Source organism: Microcaecilia unicolor, chromosome 11 (genome assembly GCF_901765095.1).
Source record: "Microcaecilia unicolor chromosome 11, aMicUni1.1, whole genome shotgun sequence".
NCBI classification, from domain to species: domain Eukaryota; kingdom Metazoa; phylum Chordata; class Amphibia; order Gymnophiona; family Siphonopidae; genus Microcaecilia; species Microcaecilia unicolor.
Window position 1 is genome coordinate 33,991,309 of NC_044041.1, and position 18,280 is coordinate 34,009,588.

At 48.7% G+C, this 18,280-nt stretch overlaps 1 protein-coding gene across 1 annotated transcript in view; it reads right to left on the minus strand.

Moving 5' to 3' along the window:
* The window catches only part of CUX2 (cut like homeobox 2), a 521,901-nt gene that overhangs the window by 48,475 nt on the left and 455,146 nt on the right, over positions 1-18,280 (minus strand). The window contains exons 12-14 of the mRNA XM_030219071.1: positions 16,358-16,406; positions 16,155-16,254; positions 13,202-13,864 (exon numbers count right to left, since the gene is read on the minus strand). Of these exons, the coding sequence (XP_030074931.1) occupies positions 13,202-13,864; positions 16,155-16,254; positions 16,358-16,406 (812 nt within the window). The remainder of the gene's footprint in view (positions 1-13,201; positions 13,865-16,154; positions 16,255-16,357; positions 16,407-18,280) is intronic.

Consider the following 18,280-nt stretch of genomic DNA (forward strand, 5'->3'; position numbering starts at 1 on the left):
ATAGTAGCAACATTCCATGTAGAATCTCCAATAGTATCTATTTTATTTTTGTTACATTTGTACCCCGCGCTTTCCCACTCATGGCAGGCTCAATGCGGCTTACATGGGGCAATGGAGGGTTAAGTGACTTGCCCAGGGTCACAAGGAGCTGCCTGTGCCTGAAGTGGGAATCAAACTCAGTTCCTCAGTTCCCCAGGACCAAAGTCCACCACCCTAACCACTAGGCCACTCCTCCATTTTCCATATAGAAAACATGTTTTACATGCAGAAAAGGGCTCTTTTTAAAATTGCATGTTCGAATGTGATCAGCAGTAACAAACTATTTCTGCACAAAATGTGTGGATTCGCCTTTCTTGGTCAGCCTCTACTTCTCCTTGCTTGGACTTTTTGACGTAGAGGTTTCCCTCTGCCCTTTGTTTTGTCGAAATGTGCATGCTGACAAAATGGCACGTGTATTGTATAAGGTGTCCCAGGGGTGTAGTTTGGGTACAGCTGCAATAGAATACATGAATACACACAGAGAGTTCATGTACACATTTATACCTTTACTAGAGCAGGCATAAATTTGCGTGTGAAAATTTGTGCACTGCCAGCTAAGGGCATGCAAATATTTATTTATTTATTTGTTGCATTTGTATCCCACATTTTCCCACCTATTTGCAGGCTCAATGTGGCTTACAATGTTCCGTCATGGCATTCGCCAATCCAGAGTGAAAGATACCATTAATATTACATAAAGAACATGGATGACATAGTAAAATTAAGCAATCAGGTATACAGAGAAAACATTCGAAATATCAGGTAAGTGGTAATGCGTTACAGTTCCTATTATGGATCATTGTGGTATGCCTTGTTGAAGAGATAAGTCTTCAGTGATTTACGAAAGTTAATTAGGTCGTAAACTGTTTTCATAGATCAACAAATCCACTCACTCTCTCAAATTATTTTCTGGACCATCAGATGGTAGGTATTTATGGATAATAATGATATCTCGGCCAACACCTCAGTTCTTCATAGCTCCTGTTTGTTCTTTCATCTTCCTCTCTTAGGGGCCCTTTTACTAAACCGCGTAAGCATCTACGCGCGCCAAATGCACGCTAAAATGGAGTTACCGCACAACTACTGCGTGGCTCTTGCGGTAATTTCATTTTTTGAGGTGCGTCCGATATGCGCGTCCGAAAAATAATTAATATTTTCAGACTCGCGTATTGGACGCGCGGCAAGTAGCACTTGACACGCGTAGGTCGTTACTGCCCGGTTACCACGTGAGTCTTTACTGCTAGGTCAATGGCTGGCGTTAAGGTCTCAGACACAAAAATGGATGCGCGGCAATTTTGATTTTGCCGCGTCCATTTCCGTCAAAAATTTTTAAATGGCCTTTTATACAGGTGCGCTGAAAAGTGGATCAGTGTGCACCCAAAACCCACGCCTACACGACCGCAAGCCATTTTTCAGCACGCCTTTGTAATAGGACCCCTTAGTGGCTCCACTCTTAAAAAAATATTTCTATCCTTTTCAAAATTTTATAATCATATGAATGTAACTGATCTTAATCAGTAGATCAATTTCTCAGCACACCTGTTTGGAAGTTTGGCAGAGGTGCCTTGTTATCAAATTATTCCCCTGGAGAATCTCCATTATCAAAATACTGGCATTGGTCACTACTAAAACCCTCACAAAGATCCATGAGGCACAAGGAAAAGCAGAGTACAGGGTGCAACTGGGTGCAGCGGTGTAGCAAGGGCGGCGCGGTGGGGGCGGTCCGCCCCGGGTGCATGCTGCTGGAGGGTACAGAGAGCAGCCGTGCGCCTGTCGGCTCTGCTGGTTCCCTGCTCCCTCTGCCCCGGAACATGTTACTTCCTGTTCCGGGCAGAGGGAGCCAGTGGAGTCGACAGGCGCGCGGCTGCTCTCTGCACCCTCCAGCAGCCAAGAATGCACCCGGGGGGGGGGGGGGGGGGAATGAAGTGCTGGGGAAGGGAGTGTTATTGTGCCGGGGGGGGGGGGGGGTGTCTTGCTGCACCCTGGGGGGACGGGGACGCCGCTGCACCCGGGGATCGCCACTGACTGGGTGGCAGCTGTACAAGCTTCCTCCAAAAGCACAGCCAGTGGATCCCAAAATCTTTCATCGTTGCTTGATATCCCAGCCATGGTGATCTCTTGAATCCACTGGGATGAACTGCAGAGGGGGCTCATCTTACCCGAGATCAGACTCAGGGTCGGCACTACCAACCGAGGGGTCCTTTTATTAAGGTGCGCTGAAAAATGGCCTGCAGTAGTGTAGGTCTTGGGGGCGCACAGAATCACTGTTCAGCGCACCCGTAAAAAAGGCCTTTTTAAAATTTTTTGCCCAAAATGGACGTGCGGGCAAAATGAAAATTGCGGCGCATCCATTTTGGGTCTGAGACTTTACCGCCAGCCGTTGACCTAGCAGTAAACTCTCACGCGGTAAACCGGGCAGTAATGACCTACATGCACCAACTGCCACGGCGTGAGTAGCTGACATCTGCCAGGAAATCAAAAAAAAAATTTCGGAAACGCATGTAGTGGACGTGCGCCAAAAATGAAATTACCGCAAGGGCCATGTGGTAGCCAGGCGGTAACATGGAACTGGCGTGCATTGGGCACGCATAGGTGCCTATGCGGCTTGGTAAAAGGGCCCCAGCATGACTATCCACATAATCTCACTTTCCTGACTTAGGTGCAGCAAGTCTCTACGTGTGGCCCTGCATCCCTCCACCCTCCCCATCGGCCATCCCTGCTCAACACTGTGACTTCATACATTGAGGGGGTTGTTTACTTAAACTTAGCTCGAGTTATCTGCAGCAGGGCCCATAGGAATAAAATGGGCCCTGTTGCAGATAACTCGAGCTATGCTTTAGTAAACAGGGGGGGTTATTCCACTAGAATAAATCCAGAATCTGGACTACTGTTAACCAGGTTAACCAGACAGGATATTTTATTTATTTTTATTTTTTTTGCATTTGTATCCCACATTATCCCACCTATTTGCAGGCTCAATGTGGCTTACATAGTTTTGTTATGACATTGTCATTCCAGAATATCAGATACAGTTAGTAGTGTGAAGAGATTAAGTAGGGGAGAAAGAGGAAGTGATTGGGCGGGTGATAGTAGAAGTGGATTTTCTAAAGACGCCAACTGTTTTCCTACACGGACCCTGAAGCTGCTAGAGCTTGCTGTAAGCACAGCGAAACGCTGGCCAACGTCGGTCGAAAGGAAGCTGTGGCTATGATTCAATATTGGAATAAGGAGAGCTAAGTGCTTTTACATTCATCTGTTTACTATCCTTTATATATTGACTAGCCGTTGAGCCCGTAAAAACGGGCTAGTAAAGGAAAGGGAGGGGGGTTTGAAAGGCCCCCCCCCTGAATAGGTAGCCGCTGTCCCTCCCCCCCCCGGAGTCGCCGCCGCCGCCCCCTCTCCCCGGAGTCCCCTCCGCCACCCCTCCACCCGAGCCGGGTACCTGTCTTCACTATTCAAACCGCTGGAATGCAGCACACAGCTCATCTGAGCTCCCGTTGGCCTTCCTTCTTCTCTGCGTGTGTTCCGCCCTTGTGTGACGTAACGTCGGCGGGGGCGGGACACAGGCAGGTAAGGAAGGCCAACAGCAGCTCAGATGAGCTGTATGCTGTGCTCCGGCAGTTTGAATAGTGAAGCCAGGTACCCGGGCCGGGTGGAGGGTGGGGGGTGGCGGCGGCGACTCTGGGTGGGTGGGGGGAGCTGTAGCGGCAACCCTGGGGGGGGGAGCGGTGGCGACGGCGGTTCCCTCACTTGCAGGTGCGCAGGTTCCCTCTCTGTCATGCCCCTGTCATCACGTATTGACGCGGGGGCGGGACAGAGAGGGTCTCTACTGCGCATTTGCGAGTGAGTACGCCTCTTGCCATTTATGTGTTTGATGAGTATCATACCCTGTGGCATCAAATTCTTGGTGGGGGGGGGGGGGTTCTGCCGATGATAATGAACAGATCCCTTAAAGACCGAGAGATTGGTCAACAGGATCGTCTATCTTTTGTGCATTGGTATTAGTCCAAGTACTTTGAGGCAGTTTTTCCCCCTTAAAATTATTAAACTACATTAAATAAAACACACAACCTGTGACTACAAACCTTCTTTACTGATAGCCGTGGGAGGTATTTTCATTACGATTTGGTATTTGGCTACTTCCACTACCATTCTACAAGGCGTTTAGAGGATTCTAGCTACTGTATTTTTATGCATATAGGGGGGAGACTCTATATATGGCGCCTAAAAAATATTGGCGCTGAAATCAGTGCCGACCAGTGGCGTAGCAAGGGGGGGCGGGAGGAGGCGGTCCGCCCCGGGTGTCAGCTCGGGGGGGGGTGCTCCCTGCCAGCTCCCCCCCCTCGACGCATCGACACCCCCCCCCAGCGTCCACCCTCCTCCGTCCAACCAGCTCCCTACCTTTAAAAAAATATCGGAATCCGAAGCAAGGCGCAGCGCCTCGCGCCTGCATGTAAAAGAAATGTGCACCGTCTCATCGGGCCTTCTCTCGCTCTGTCTGTCCCGCCCTTGCGGAAATAGGAAGTTGCGTCAGCGGAGGGTGGGACAAACAGAGCGAGGGAAGGCCCGATGAGACGGTGCACATTTCTTTTACGTGCAGGCGCGAGGCGCTGCGCCTCGCTTCGGATTCCGATATTTTTTTAAAGGTAGGGAGCTGGTTGGACGGAAGAGGGTGGGCACTGGGTCGGGGGGGGGGGGGGTGTCGATGCACCGAGGGGGGGTATGTCATCATACTGCACCCGGGGGCGGGGGGGGGGGGTGCAACGGCGAACTGTCCCGCCCCGGGTGGCAGCCCCCCTCGCTACGCCACTGGTGCCGACTAAGTGGATTCTGTAATCGTTACCTAGATTTAGGCGCTAATTATAGAATACACTTTGCTGATATCTCAGTGCCTAAAAGTACGCACATCCATTTACAGCAACAAAAATGCGGCATAAATCCCAGCATGTAGATTTACGAGCACTGATCCATATTCTATAGCTATGCACGTAAATTTCAGAATTCCCACGAAATTCCCATTTCCCTGCCCATAACCACATCCCTTTTCGCTGGCGCACATTAGAAGTTCAGCGCACTTCATTACAGACGCTTAGCGATTTGCGCGCGTAAATTCTAATCAGTGTCAATTAGTGCTCATTATTGCTTGCTAAGTGCTGTTATCAGTGCTCATTAGCTTGTTAAGCTACGCGCATTGTTACAGAATCCACTTGGATTTCAGCATGAATCTGTAGGCACGATATATAGAATTTGTGGGACAGGGCCGCCGAGAGACTGGGCTGGACCCAGGGCAAGGCTGCCCCCAGGGCCCCGCCCCTGCCGCCCTCGCCACTCTGCCCCCCCCGAGGTTGCCGCCGCCGCTCCCACCTCCACCCCCCCAAGGTCGTCACTGCTCCCCCCGAGATCGCCACAGCCACTGCTCCCCCCTCCACCGCCCCCGAGGTCGCTGCCGCCGCTCCCCCCCTCCGTCCGCCACTGGGCCGGGCCCCCTGCATTGAAATCGCAGTCTCACCTCCATGAAAGCAGCGCTGCAAGCAGCAGAACGCCTCCCTTCGGCCCTCCTTCCCTCCTTGTGTCCCGACCTCGCGGAAGTTACATCAGACGAGGGTGGGACACAGGGAGGGAAGGAGGGCAGAAGGGAGGCGTTCTGCTGCCTGCAGCACTGCTTTCACGGAGGTGAGACTGCGATTTCAATGCAGGGGCAGACAGTCGATGACGGAGGGCGGGTGAGACTGCAGTGCCGTCCCGGGGAATTTTGTCCCCCCTGCCCCCCCCCTTTTCGGCGGTTATGCTGGGGGATAGGACCAGATTCCGTAAATGGCGTCTGAAATACAGACGCATCCAAAAAAGGTGCTTAGCACTATTCTATATAATGCACCTAAAGTTAGGCGCAGTTTATGGAATACTGCATGGGGCCAGGGAATGCGCCTATATTTACGCCACTGAAAACCTAGTGAAAATACCCTAAACGTAGACGCATTTCCCCAAATTTATAACCATGCATGTAAACTTGAGGAATGCCCTTATCATGCCCCCTTTTCAGCTATGCACGTTAGAATTTATGAGCTCCTTTTTTTAAAATAGGCCTATATAGAAGTGCAGATAATTGCAATTATTGCAATTAATGATTATAATTTGTTGTTATTAGCCAATTATCATCACTCACTGGCTTGCTACTCAATTAAGGTGCTTAGGACGACCCGCCTGCCAGCCTGCCTGTTTGTCCAGAAATCCAAACGGGCAGATTGCTAGCCTCCCTTCCCCTTACTTACTACTGCCCTGGTGGGCTAGTGACCTCTTTGGGGCAGGAAAGAGCCCCCTCTTTCCTGCCCGGAGCGCTGCCCTGCATTTATCCTTCCTGTTGCTGATCTCGGCGCCGAGTCAAAATGGCTGCCAAGAGTTGAAGTGACCTCGTGAGACTTCAACTCTCGGTGGCCATTTTGAATCGGCGCCGAGATCACCAACAGGAAGGATAAATGCAGGGCAGCGCTCCGGGCAGGAAAGAGGGGGCTCTTTCCTGCCCCAAAGAGGTCACTAGCCCACCAGGGCAGTAGTAAGGTAAGGGGAGAGGAAAATGTGCCAGGGAGCGAGGGCGTGAAAGGGGGTGAGGCGGGGGTGTGGTGGGGTGGGGCATGTGTCCTCCTTTTTGGGGGACAAAATATGGTAACCCTAACTTTGGGTGAATTCTGTAAATCCATGCCGACATGCCCCTGGCCACTTCCCCTTTTCAGATATGCACTATTGAAGTTAGGTGCTGTGCACAGTGAGATGCACATGCACATTTTTAAGACTGCCAAAGGTTGTTAGCACCCAATTACTGAAGTTTCCAAGCTCATTAGTCAATTCTGATGCACGCACAAAGTGTGGGAATTTGGGCGCGATATATAGAATCCGGGGCTATACGCATAAAAATACAGTAGATCTTGTGTTTTTAGGAATATAAAATCACAAAGCTATCTTAACTCATTCTACCTAGCCTGCTCCCCTCTCTATAAGCACTTCAGAGTTATGCAGCTATAAGGCAAGTCTCAACTCATGAGCCATCAAGTCTCGGCACTTAAAGTATTGTGCATGTTTTTTTCCTTCAGTGGTGCTTGCAGGTAAATTGCAGGATATATCACATTTTAACAGGCATGGAAAAAAGCCGTACAATAAAGAAGAAGAGAGTCTGGGCAATTGTACGCACTTTTATAAAAGCACAGCCTAACTGTGGCTGTGGAACATATCAATTCCAAAGAATATTTTAGCAATTTCCATTTTAAGATGTTCAGTTTTGTAGGCATTCAAAAAATATATATTCAATAAGCAAAATCCACATGCATTACTGTCTCTTCAAAATGAAAGCCAGGAAGCCAAGTCAAGAACACAAATTACATTTTTATTGCTGGAAAATGAAATTCATTTAATTTTCTCAGCGATAAAAAAGTAAGTTGCATGGTGTATTGGTAATCTTTTGAGGTACACTGTAGAGTGTTAGAGAATTTCACGCAATATAAACAATTATATACACTCTAGAAACACTTATGCAAGGGTTTGCTGCATCCAGAGACAGATAACTACTTGTGTGTTCCCACTGTCTACTTCTCTACCAAAACTAAGAAAAACAATCCAGGGTTATGAATATAACACAGAAAAAAGAACAAAAAAATTAACGATAAATAATGCATAAAACATACTATCAAAAGGGCTGACAGAAGAAAGGGAAAGGGGATGGGACTTGATATACCTCCTTTCTGTGATTACAAAACGCTTTACACATTATGGTGGCAATTCTACAAATTGATGCCTAATTTTAGGTCCCACAAAGGGTAGGGTTACCATATTTTGTCCCCCAAAAAGGAGGACACATGCCCCGCCCTCACCACACACCCCGCCCCATTTCACACCCTCGCTCCGCCCCGTCACATTTTCCCCTCTCCCCTGTCACATACCCCGTCGCCCCCCCTCCCCGTACCTTACTACTGCCCTGGTGGTCTAGTGACCTCTTCGGGGCAGGAAAGAGCCCCCTCTTTCCTGCCCGGAGCGCTGCCCTACATTTATCCTTCCTGTTGGTGATCTCGGCGCCGAGTCAAAATGGCTGCCGAGAGTTGAAGTCTTGCGAGGTCACTTCAACTCTCGACGGCCATTTTGAATGGCTCCGAGGATCAGCAACAGGAAGGATAAATGCAGGGCAGCGCTCCGGGCAGGAAAGAGGGGGCTCTTTCCTGTCCCAAAGGCGTAAGAGGTCACTAGACCACCAGGGCATTAGTAAGTAAGGGGAGGGGAGGCTAGTAATCTGCCCGTTTGTCCGAATTTCTGGACAAACGGGCAGGCTGGCGGGCGGGCCGTCCTATAGGATGGCCCACCCACCAGCCTGCTCGTTTGTCCAGAAATCCGGACAAACGGGCAGATTGGCAAAACCTGTCCGGTTGCCCGGACATGCCCTCAAAAAGAGGACATGTCCGGTTAAATCCAGACATATGGTAACCCTAAGAAAGGGGAACTCTTAACACCAATTCTATAATGACTTCAGGGCATGCCTAGGCTATTATGTAATTGCTAGCGCAAGGCTGCAACGGTCCACTTTTTAAAAATTTATTTATTTGGATTTTGCTCACAACTTTTTCAGTAGTAGCTCAAGGTGAGTTACATTCAGGTACACTGGGTATTATGACAGGTCAATGACTGGCGTGAGTGAGTTGCAGTGCACCGTGCAATGTGCACAACTGACAACATTCTGTACACCATGCAAGTCATTTGGCGACACACCCCAGCTCCGTCCACATGTAAATGCACTAAGGGCCCCTTTTACTAAGTGGCGGTAAGCCCAATGCGGGCTTACTGCTCGCTAAACAGGAAGTACTGCTGGGCTACCGCAGCAGCCCGGCGGTATTTCCTACCTCCAGCGAGCCGTCATATCTGGCGCTGTGCCGGAGTGTACCCAGCGGTAATTGAGCAGTGCTGCGTGCTGCCCGGTTACCGCCGGGTTAATGTGAGAGCTCTTACTGCCACCTGGGTGGCGGTAAGGGCTCTCCCCGAAACGGCCGCACGGCAAGTGCTTTACTTGAGATTGGGTGGCAGAGCCAGTGGGGGGAGGCGGGGCTGGTGGTTGGGAGGCGGGGCTAGTGCTGGGCAAGACTTCTACGGTCTGTGCCCTGAAAATGGCAGATACAAATCAAGGTAGAGTATACACATAAAGTAGCACATATGAGTTTATGTTGTTGGGCAGACTGGATGGACCGTGCAGGTCTTTTTCTGCCGTCATCTACTATGTTACTAGCCACACGGCCATTTTCTGCAGAAAAGAGAGACTTCCCTTTTACCCGCTACGATGCCAGTGCAGCCCCCTTTTGCCACAGCTTGGTAAAGGAGCCTCTAAGCAATTTCTGCTCACTGTTTATTGAATAGCGCCCAACACTTACATGCATAACTTCCGCTTATTGGCGCCAACCATGTGTGCATATGCCTACTACTACTCTATAAAGTGGGCAACTATGGGTGTATAACTTTATACATCAGCTTATACATGTTTGTTTGCATTTACTCATTATAGGGGAAATTTTCAAATAGCCTGTGTGGTTGCTAAATATTAGAGCCCTTTTCCATGTATACGTGCCAGTGGTGTAGCCAGCGGGGGGTGGGGGGGGGGGGGCTCCTCCAAAACTGTGGCAGCCAACAGATGGCTGGTGGGGGTGCTCAAGCCCTGCCAGCTAAAGAGTTTCGCAGCCGGAGCCTTGCCTGTGCTGCCTGATCAGCAGGAAGTTGGCGGGTGCTCTAGCCACCGATGCCGACACTTCCACACATGTTCAAGTTCATGTATTTGAACCGAATATGCGCAGCAGTGCTGACGCCCCTGCTTCCTCGCTTCTCAGGCAGCATCTGCAGGGCTCCAGCAGAAAAACCGGCTGGTGGGGCTTGAGCATCTCCGCCAGCAAAGGTATGATGGAGGGGAGGGGACGTGGCAATGGGAGGGGGAACTGATAGGAAATACTTGGCCCCCCAATCAGGGGCGTAGCCAGACCTCGAGATAGGAAGGGGCCAGAGCCCAAGGTGGGGGCAGATTTTGGTCACCGCCCTACTGCCGCCACCTCGCCGCCTCCCCTCCGCCGCCGCTGTATATCTTGGCTGGCAGGGGTCCCCAACCCCCGCCTGCTGAAGATTTCGTCCAGCGCTGGTCTCTGCTGCCGCCGCATTGCCTGCCCTCTCTTCCCCTCACATCCAGGACGCTCCTTTTAGTGAAACTGAGCATGCTCAATTTCACTAAAAGGAGCGTGCCCGACTTGAAGGGAAGACAGAGCAGGGCAGACAATGCGGCAGTGGCGCCGCAGACCAGCGCTCAACGGTCTTCAGCTGGCGGTGGTTGGGGACCCCCCCCCAGCCAACCAGGGGCCCAGAGCAAACTTGGGGGGTCCAGGTCCCCGTGGCCCCACCTAGCTATGCCACTGCCCCCAATCCACCTCTGGACCCCTCCAAATCAACTTCTGGCTATGCCCCTGGTACACACAGCTCATTTTTATCATTTAACTTTTAACTGTGGACAGCAAATGAACAGTACAACATAGGTTTCAAAGCAGTACAATACAATGAGTGATACACATTTTGGTGTCAAATTTTCCCCCCAACTTTTGAACCTTCCAACAAACAACCAACTGTAACCACCAGCTGGCTTCCTTGAGTCAAATTCAAAAGCCTCTCATTTACCAGACATTTTAATTGGGGGGGGGGGGGGCAAGGGGGAATGTAACGTTATCTTCTTATTGTTACCCGTTTCCATGTTATTAATTGAGAAGGATAGAATTTAGCTTGTTTACTCATTTAGTCTCACAATTCATCCTTCACATCCCCAAATTCCTGCCTCTGGTAGTTCAGCCCCCATCTGCTCCCAGATCTTATAAAACAGAGCTCATTTGTTAACGGCTTTTATTGCAGCTGTCTTGAATGTCATCCCATAAGTAATCCAATAACACGGTTCTCCATTCTGCAAAAATTGGGGGGGGGGGGGGGGAGGGGGACAGTCTAGCCATTTCACCATAATACTTTTCTTTGCTATCAAAAAAGCTTTGGTCATTGGTAATTTTTGATATTTTTCTTTCCATAGCGATTCTTCTGAGTCACCCAGTATACAAAACGCTGCTGATATTTCAGCTCATTTTTAAAGAGAAACTAAGCAGATAATTTCATTTTGAAAATGAGCTAGCTCAAAGTGGGCATGATAAAAGCATCCGAATGCTTTTGCAACTGTTAATTGGCAAAGCTGGCCCTAGCGGAGGGGAAGAGAGGAGTGTAAAAATAACATATATTCTTTTGAAAATCCCAAGCACCTATGCTGATTTCCTATGGCAAGCTAAACACATCTCCGGAAACACCTTTTTAAAAACTCAGCTAAAAGTACCCTGTTTCCCCAAAAGTAAGACATCCCCCGAAAATAAGACCTAGTAGAGGTTTTCCTGAATTTGTAGATATAAGGCCTCCCCCGAAAGTAAGACCTAGCAAATTTTTGTTTGAAAGCAGGGCCACCGAGAGCCGGACAAGGCCACCCCCGGGCCGCCCCCCCCCCACCCGAGGTCGGCGGGCCCCCCCTCCACCCACCCTCCGTCGCTCCCGGAACTAACCTTAAACACCTTCTTTCACCTTCGCAGCAAGCAGCAGCAGGGCAGACCTCTCCTTCCTTCCATGCCCCGCCCTCGCAGACGTTACCTCAGGCGAGGGCGGGACACGGAAGGAAGGAGTGGCCTTCCCTGCTGCTGCTTGCTGCGAAGGTGAAAGGAGGCGTTTAAGGTTAGTTCCGGGAGTGACGGAGGGCGGGCGGGCCAACCCCGATCCAACCCCGATGTTTCCCCGAAAAATAAGACAGCCCCTGAAAATAAGACCTAGTGCATTTTTGGGGGCAAAAATTAATATAAGACAGTGTCTTATTTTCGGGGAAACACGGTATGTGTGCGATCAAGGCTGAAGCATACTTTTAGCTCCGCAATTTTCAGACAGTCCAGTTTATCCAGGTAAATAGCTTTCAAAACTGCCCTCCTAAATTGTTAATGATTCTTGCTTGTGCTTCATTTCCCCCACCCCTTGGTCACTAGGATCAGTCGCCTTGATAAATGATGTCACCATAAGTCGTATTAGTTGGCCTTTGTATGTTTCTAAAGAAGTTGCAAATTGAATCTATCTTCTGTGTTACTTTTAACATCTGAAGGTAGAAAGCAAACCCATTAGCCACCTTAATCAGTTCAGAATATTTTCAGAAGTTTAATTTTGAGGATCTGTGAAACTGTTTCATTCTAAAGACAGTCGGGCGTGAGTGGAGTGACAATCCTCTACAATCATGAGCACAGATAAAGAAAGACAGTCTGGAAATACTTTAAATAAATATGTATGAATGAACAGCACAGTGCAAGAGAACACAAATTTAACGTTTATAGTGTTCTGAGGGGCTAATTTCTTTAAATTAGTCACCTTGGGGTCCTTTTAGAAAGGTATGGCAAAAAGGGGCCTGTGCTGGCATCGTCGCATGTTTTTGACGTGCACCAAGACCGCCTTTTACCACAGCAGGTTAAAGGCGGGTCTTTGTTTTTTTCAAGAAATGGCCGCGCAGCGAGTGAAGCACTTGCTGCGCGGACATTTGGGGGGGGGGGGGAACACTTACCGCCACACATTCAGTTGGCGGTAAGGGACTGTAAGGGCTCCCGCACTAACCCAGTGGTAACTGGGCAGTGCAAGGCACTGCCTGATTACCGCCAGGTACACACCAGCACTACAAAACTTTAAATATTTTTGAAGCGCCGGAAATGGGGCGCACTGGGGGAGGGAACTATCGCCAGGCTGCTGCGGTAGCCCGGTGGTATTTCCCTTTTAGCAATCGGTTAAGCCCACGTTGGGTTTACCACCTCTTCGTAAAAGGGCCCCCTTATTTTCTAACTCCTCTTACTCTCTTACCTATCTATATGTTCCATCTTTGCTTATACCCTACGCTGTCTATTAAAATGTTTTATTACCTATTGTGTTGACATTGTAAGTAGTATACTATGCCATACTTTGTATTGTTATTTGAATATTTTTACTGCTGTAATTATCTATTGCTTATGTTTGATTTATTCTTACTGTACACCGCCTTGAGTGAAAAGGCGGTAGATAAACCCTAACAAGTAAATAATTTTGTGTGGGAAGGGAAGAACAGCGCACCACTCACCTCGTTGCCGGACCTGGATGGTTCTCAGAGCCAGGACGTTTTGTTCATCGGACAAAAACTGTTTCATTTTAATAAAAGGTTCTTTCCCTTTCACCGTCAGCTTGCGCCACGGTTTAGGCCTGGCAAGGATTTCACTGACAGACCCCTGCGACAGCCCCAGGACATAGTGGCCAAACACGCGCTGGCCGATATTGTGCTTCAACAGCTGCTCTTTGACCTGGAACGCAATCTCAGCTGTGTCTAGCTGTTCCTCATCCACGGAGCCGGAGCTGCTCCCTTCCGACTGATCACTCGGGGGACTCAAATCGTTATTACGGGCAGCTGGATTCAGGCTGGCAGACAGCAGGTTTGCTTTGGCAGTGTAAAACGTCGATGGGAAAGCCAAGATGCTATTGTTCTCACTCTTGTACACAGGTGGCATCATTTGTTTTGGAAGCAATGTGTCCACTGGCATCCTTTCACTGGCACTGGCGTTTGGGTATGGAGACAGGGAAAAGGGCCTCTGTGCTTCCTGTCCGATGGCAAACCCCATCAGTTTCTGAATGGAGCCAGGGGAGGAAGGCTCCTCTCCAAGGATAGAAGAGAGCGAAGTCCGCTGAGGGGAGGAATAGGACTGCTCGGTACTCAAAGAATCCCTCACTGACGCGTCTTCCGAACGATCCTCTAGAAATCAAATGAAAGAAACAACTATCGGCAGTCAGACAGCAACACCTGTTCAGCACACTAACCCAAACTCTCATTTAATAAAACCCACTTAATCTTCTGTACCGTAACGAGCTCTTTCAGAGTCTGATTGTGCTGAAGGAGTAGCAACAACTCATTATCTGCTTTGGAAATACTTGTGTCAGATTGAAAAGGTGATTTCTGGGAAGTCAGGGTAACCTTCAGCACTCAGCTCCACACTCTAGGCAAGTGGCGAAAATTCCACTCAAACAGCCCCTGCGTGCAGAGGCCCCCCCAGGAAGAAGGGAATCCAGATCTTTCCCTTTGGGAGTCCTCTCAGAATCTGTTGCTTGAGGGCCCTTCTTTTGAACTTCTGCCATAAATCATTTTACAATAGCCTCACTGTACTCTTGAACCCTTTTTTAAAATAAGGTTGGTAGAGACCCCACCCACTAATATCAAAGCTACCAGATATCACAACCAGGGGCGTAGCCAGAGACCCAATTTTGGGTGGGCCTGGGCCCAAGATGGGTGGGCAGAAGAACTCTGCCCTATCCCACACGTGCTTTGGTCTCTCCCGCTCTCGCCTTTATATCATATGGTCTCTCAGACATCCCCCTAACCTTTTAAATAGCAGACTTTCACCGGCAGCGAGCAGCAACTAATACACACTGCTCATGTTGGCCCCACAGCCTTCCCTCTGATGCAACTTCCTGTTTCCGCATAGGTGGGAATACATCAGTTGCTGCTCGCTGCAGGCGAAGATCTGCTATTTACAAGGTATGCAGGAGGGATAGTTGGGAGTTTTCGGCTGGTGGGGCTTAGGGATCCCTGCCAGCCACATCATAGGTGTGCTGCTACTGGGTGGGCCTAAACCCAAAGTGGGTGGGCCTGGGCCCACCCGGGCCCACCCTTGGCTACGCCACTGATTACAACAACCCACTACATATTTCAGTTAAGATTCCAGAAAACTGGAGGCAGGACACCAACTTCATGGGCAGTTCCCCTTGGAAAAAAGGAGACCAACACAGGAGCTAAAGGTCCCATAAAAGTTAACTGCACGGCTCACCAGTGAGTGGCAGAAGTCCCTATGTTAGCAAGGATTAGGGTGAGAAGAAGGGGTCACCACTAAAGATTAATAGCACAGGGTAACTGCAGGGAGGCACGTCAGCACACAGCCGTAGTGAGCAATCTGCAGGAGGTGCGGCTGCCAAAATTGCTCCCCATTCATTGCATCCCCTGCTTGGCCAAGATGCAGGGCAGGGGTGCTAGGGTTGTGTTGCACAGGGCACATTTCCGGCTCAGGACGCTTCTGCTTCAATACAGCCGAATTTGGCATGAAAGAAGCTTCAAACTGGAGATCTTCACACAGAGGACAAAAGCAGAAACCTCTGCTTTGTTTATTTGTTACATTTGTACCCCACATTTTCCCACCTATTCGCAGGCTCAGTGTGGCTTACATAATACCGTAAAGTCATTCGCCAGTGGAGGAGTGGCCTAGTGGTTAGCGTGGTGGACTTTGGTCCTGGGGAACTGGGTTCGATTCTCACTGCAGGCACAGGCAGCTCCTTGTGACTCTGGGCGAGTCACTTAACCCTCCATTGCCCCAGGTACAAATAAGTACCTGTATATAATATGCAAGCCGCATTGAACCTACTATGAGTGGGAAAGCGTGGGGTACAAATGTAACAAAAATAAAATAAATAAAAAATACAAGGTTGTATTGTGGTCGAATGAGAGGTATGTGTCAGGCAACGTGAAGGTCGAAGGGAATGAAGATTGTATATTGTATATTCCAGGTTCCATGTATAGGCTCAATAAAATAGTTTGTACCCTTTAAAAGATCAATTCTACAAATCGGGCACTTGTATTTACACGGATGTTACACATGTAAATACTTCTATGGCGCTTATATGCTGTTCTGGAAATTCCCACTTAACTTACACAGCGCTTATTTGCAAGGGGGTGTACACGGGGGTTGGGGACTCCCGTCAATCAAGATGTACAGCGGTGGCAGTGGGCAGCTGAGGGGGGGGGGGGGGTGGCGAGACAGCAGGGTGGGGCGGTGGCAGGGAGGCAACCAAAATTTGCCCCCCCCCACCTTGGGCTCTGGCCCCCTCCCACCTTGATGTCTGGCTACGCCCCTGGTTGCAAGCCATTCCAGAGAAAGACACTAGTCAACTCTTCCTTCCAGAAACCAGAAAGCATTACGAAAGGCATTCACCATCAAGAAATGAGGAGGCAAGCATCAAGGAACAATGTGGAATTAAAACAACCCTGGCACACCTACCAGTGCGAGTTAGAAGATTTGGCTTGTCCAACAGATATTTATGAGATGGAAAGAAATGTTCTTTTTCCACCAGTATATCAGCATCAGATTTTGCTGTGCTCTATGAACATACAAACAGAAATGTTTGGTTATTTCCTTGGGCACAGGCCGTTGCAGGCCTCAGCTAAGCAGCAAATTACTTGCAGTTCACTATGCAGACTTGCCTGGGGAAGGCTACAGTTGGCAGAGGCCGACTTCATTGCTTTCAGGATGCTGTTTAAGAAAAATAAAACAGAACAAGTAAAGTGCTATTAGCATCGCCCACGCAATGTGAATGGCCAAAGCGACGGCCTCTACAGAAGCCCTACTCACAGAACTGGAAGAGGAACTGGGTCACTGCATGCAAGAACTGAATGGGAGCAAAGCACAACAAGGAGCTCCGAGGACACAGCCCTACTTCCTCTTTTCAATAAATGAGTGAGAACCAAAGGGGGGAGGGGGAAGAGACTGAGTAGCAGATGGGGTGGATAAAGGGAACCTTAAATTGAGCATTTCACTTGGTTTTGCTGTTTTTCTATTTTTAAAGTCTTCCTGACATAGGGGATTTTTTTTTACTAAAGTTCGCTGAAATCTGGGCTTTCTAAAGCGGAACTTTTCTACACAGTAAGCCCAGATTTAACGCAACACTTTTTTTTTAGGGCATTTTCCATTTTGGGGATTTCAGGTCACACACTGGTGTTCGCATTAGCGACTGGTACCTGTAAAAAGTTAATGTGGGAGTCCTTACTGCCTCCTATTTAGGAGGCGGTAAGGGCTCCTGTGTTAACTCTGTGTTAGCCAGTTATTACTTGTTAATGCAAACGCACTAACCGGATGATGCTTCCATGCCCATTCTCTACCCATGACACACCCCATGCTAGAAAACCAGTTAGTGCACACAAACAGGCAAAATACTGCGAAATACGTTAAAGCATTTTGTGGTAGCCTGTTTTTCCCATTCGAAGTGCACATTAAGGCTTAACGGCCTTTAGTAAAAAGGCCACTTGGTTATCCCTGATGTCCTTTACCTTAGGAGTGCAATTTTCAAAGCGAATTAAGGAGGAAGTTATCAATATGGACGTCCATTAAGAGATGTTAACCCCAGCTATTAGTAAGTAGGTCTCATTGCATATGTGGTAAAATAACACATCTTAACGGTAGCCCACGTTGATAACTTTCCCCCTTAGTGTGAAGAGTTCCAGTGTCTGATAACTAGAGCTGATATTGTGATGTCATAATGCCTCATTCCACCAATGCCTAAGAGCCAACCTCATCAGTGATGTCACAATGGCTTGATTGCACTATACTTGTTTCACTTTTATTACATATAGCAGCGATTTTGATTTCTTAGAGACATTTCTTTTTTTCTTTAATTAAGGGGGGGGGAGTAGTTATCAACGTGGGCTACTGTGAAGAGATGTTATTTTACTGTTAAACCCAGTTATTAGTAGCTAGTTCTCACTACATAAAATGGGACTTGTGTTAAAATAGTATGTTAGTGGTACAATGACACATTTTAACCATAGTTCACATTGATAACTACACCCCTTACTCTACTAAAAATGGCTTGACTGAAAATCATCCTTATTTGCCCATTTAAAAGTATGGATTTAATGACTTGTCCTTCCCAAACCCAAGCTTAAAGCAAGTTACATATAAACTTGAATGGTAGGTATTTCCTTAGGGCTTACAATCTATCCTCCCTGTTTACTAAAGTCGTGCTGGTGGCTGCTGCACCGCAGTGCCTACACAGCCCAAAGGGAATGGGCTATGTTGGCATTCGTGCACGGCAGCTGCTAGCGCGGCTTAGTAAATGGAAGGGGTGTGTGTAAGTTTGTACCTGAGGAAATATAGGGTTAAGCGACTTGTCCAAGGTCACAAAGAGTGTCATCAGAAGCAGGATTTGAACCCTGGCTTCCCTGACCCTCAGCCTTCTACACTAGCCACAAAGCTAGTCAATTACATATGGACTTCATGGTGCTCATATTTTTACCTGATTTGAAAGAGGCAAATGTAGGTCAGAGGAGAGGAGAATTCGAAAACTGCTTGCAACATGTGCAGATAAAAGCAGGGGAGTAGCCAGACTTTGGTGGGAAGGGGGTCCAGCG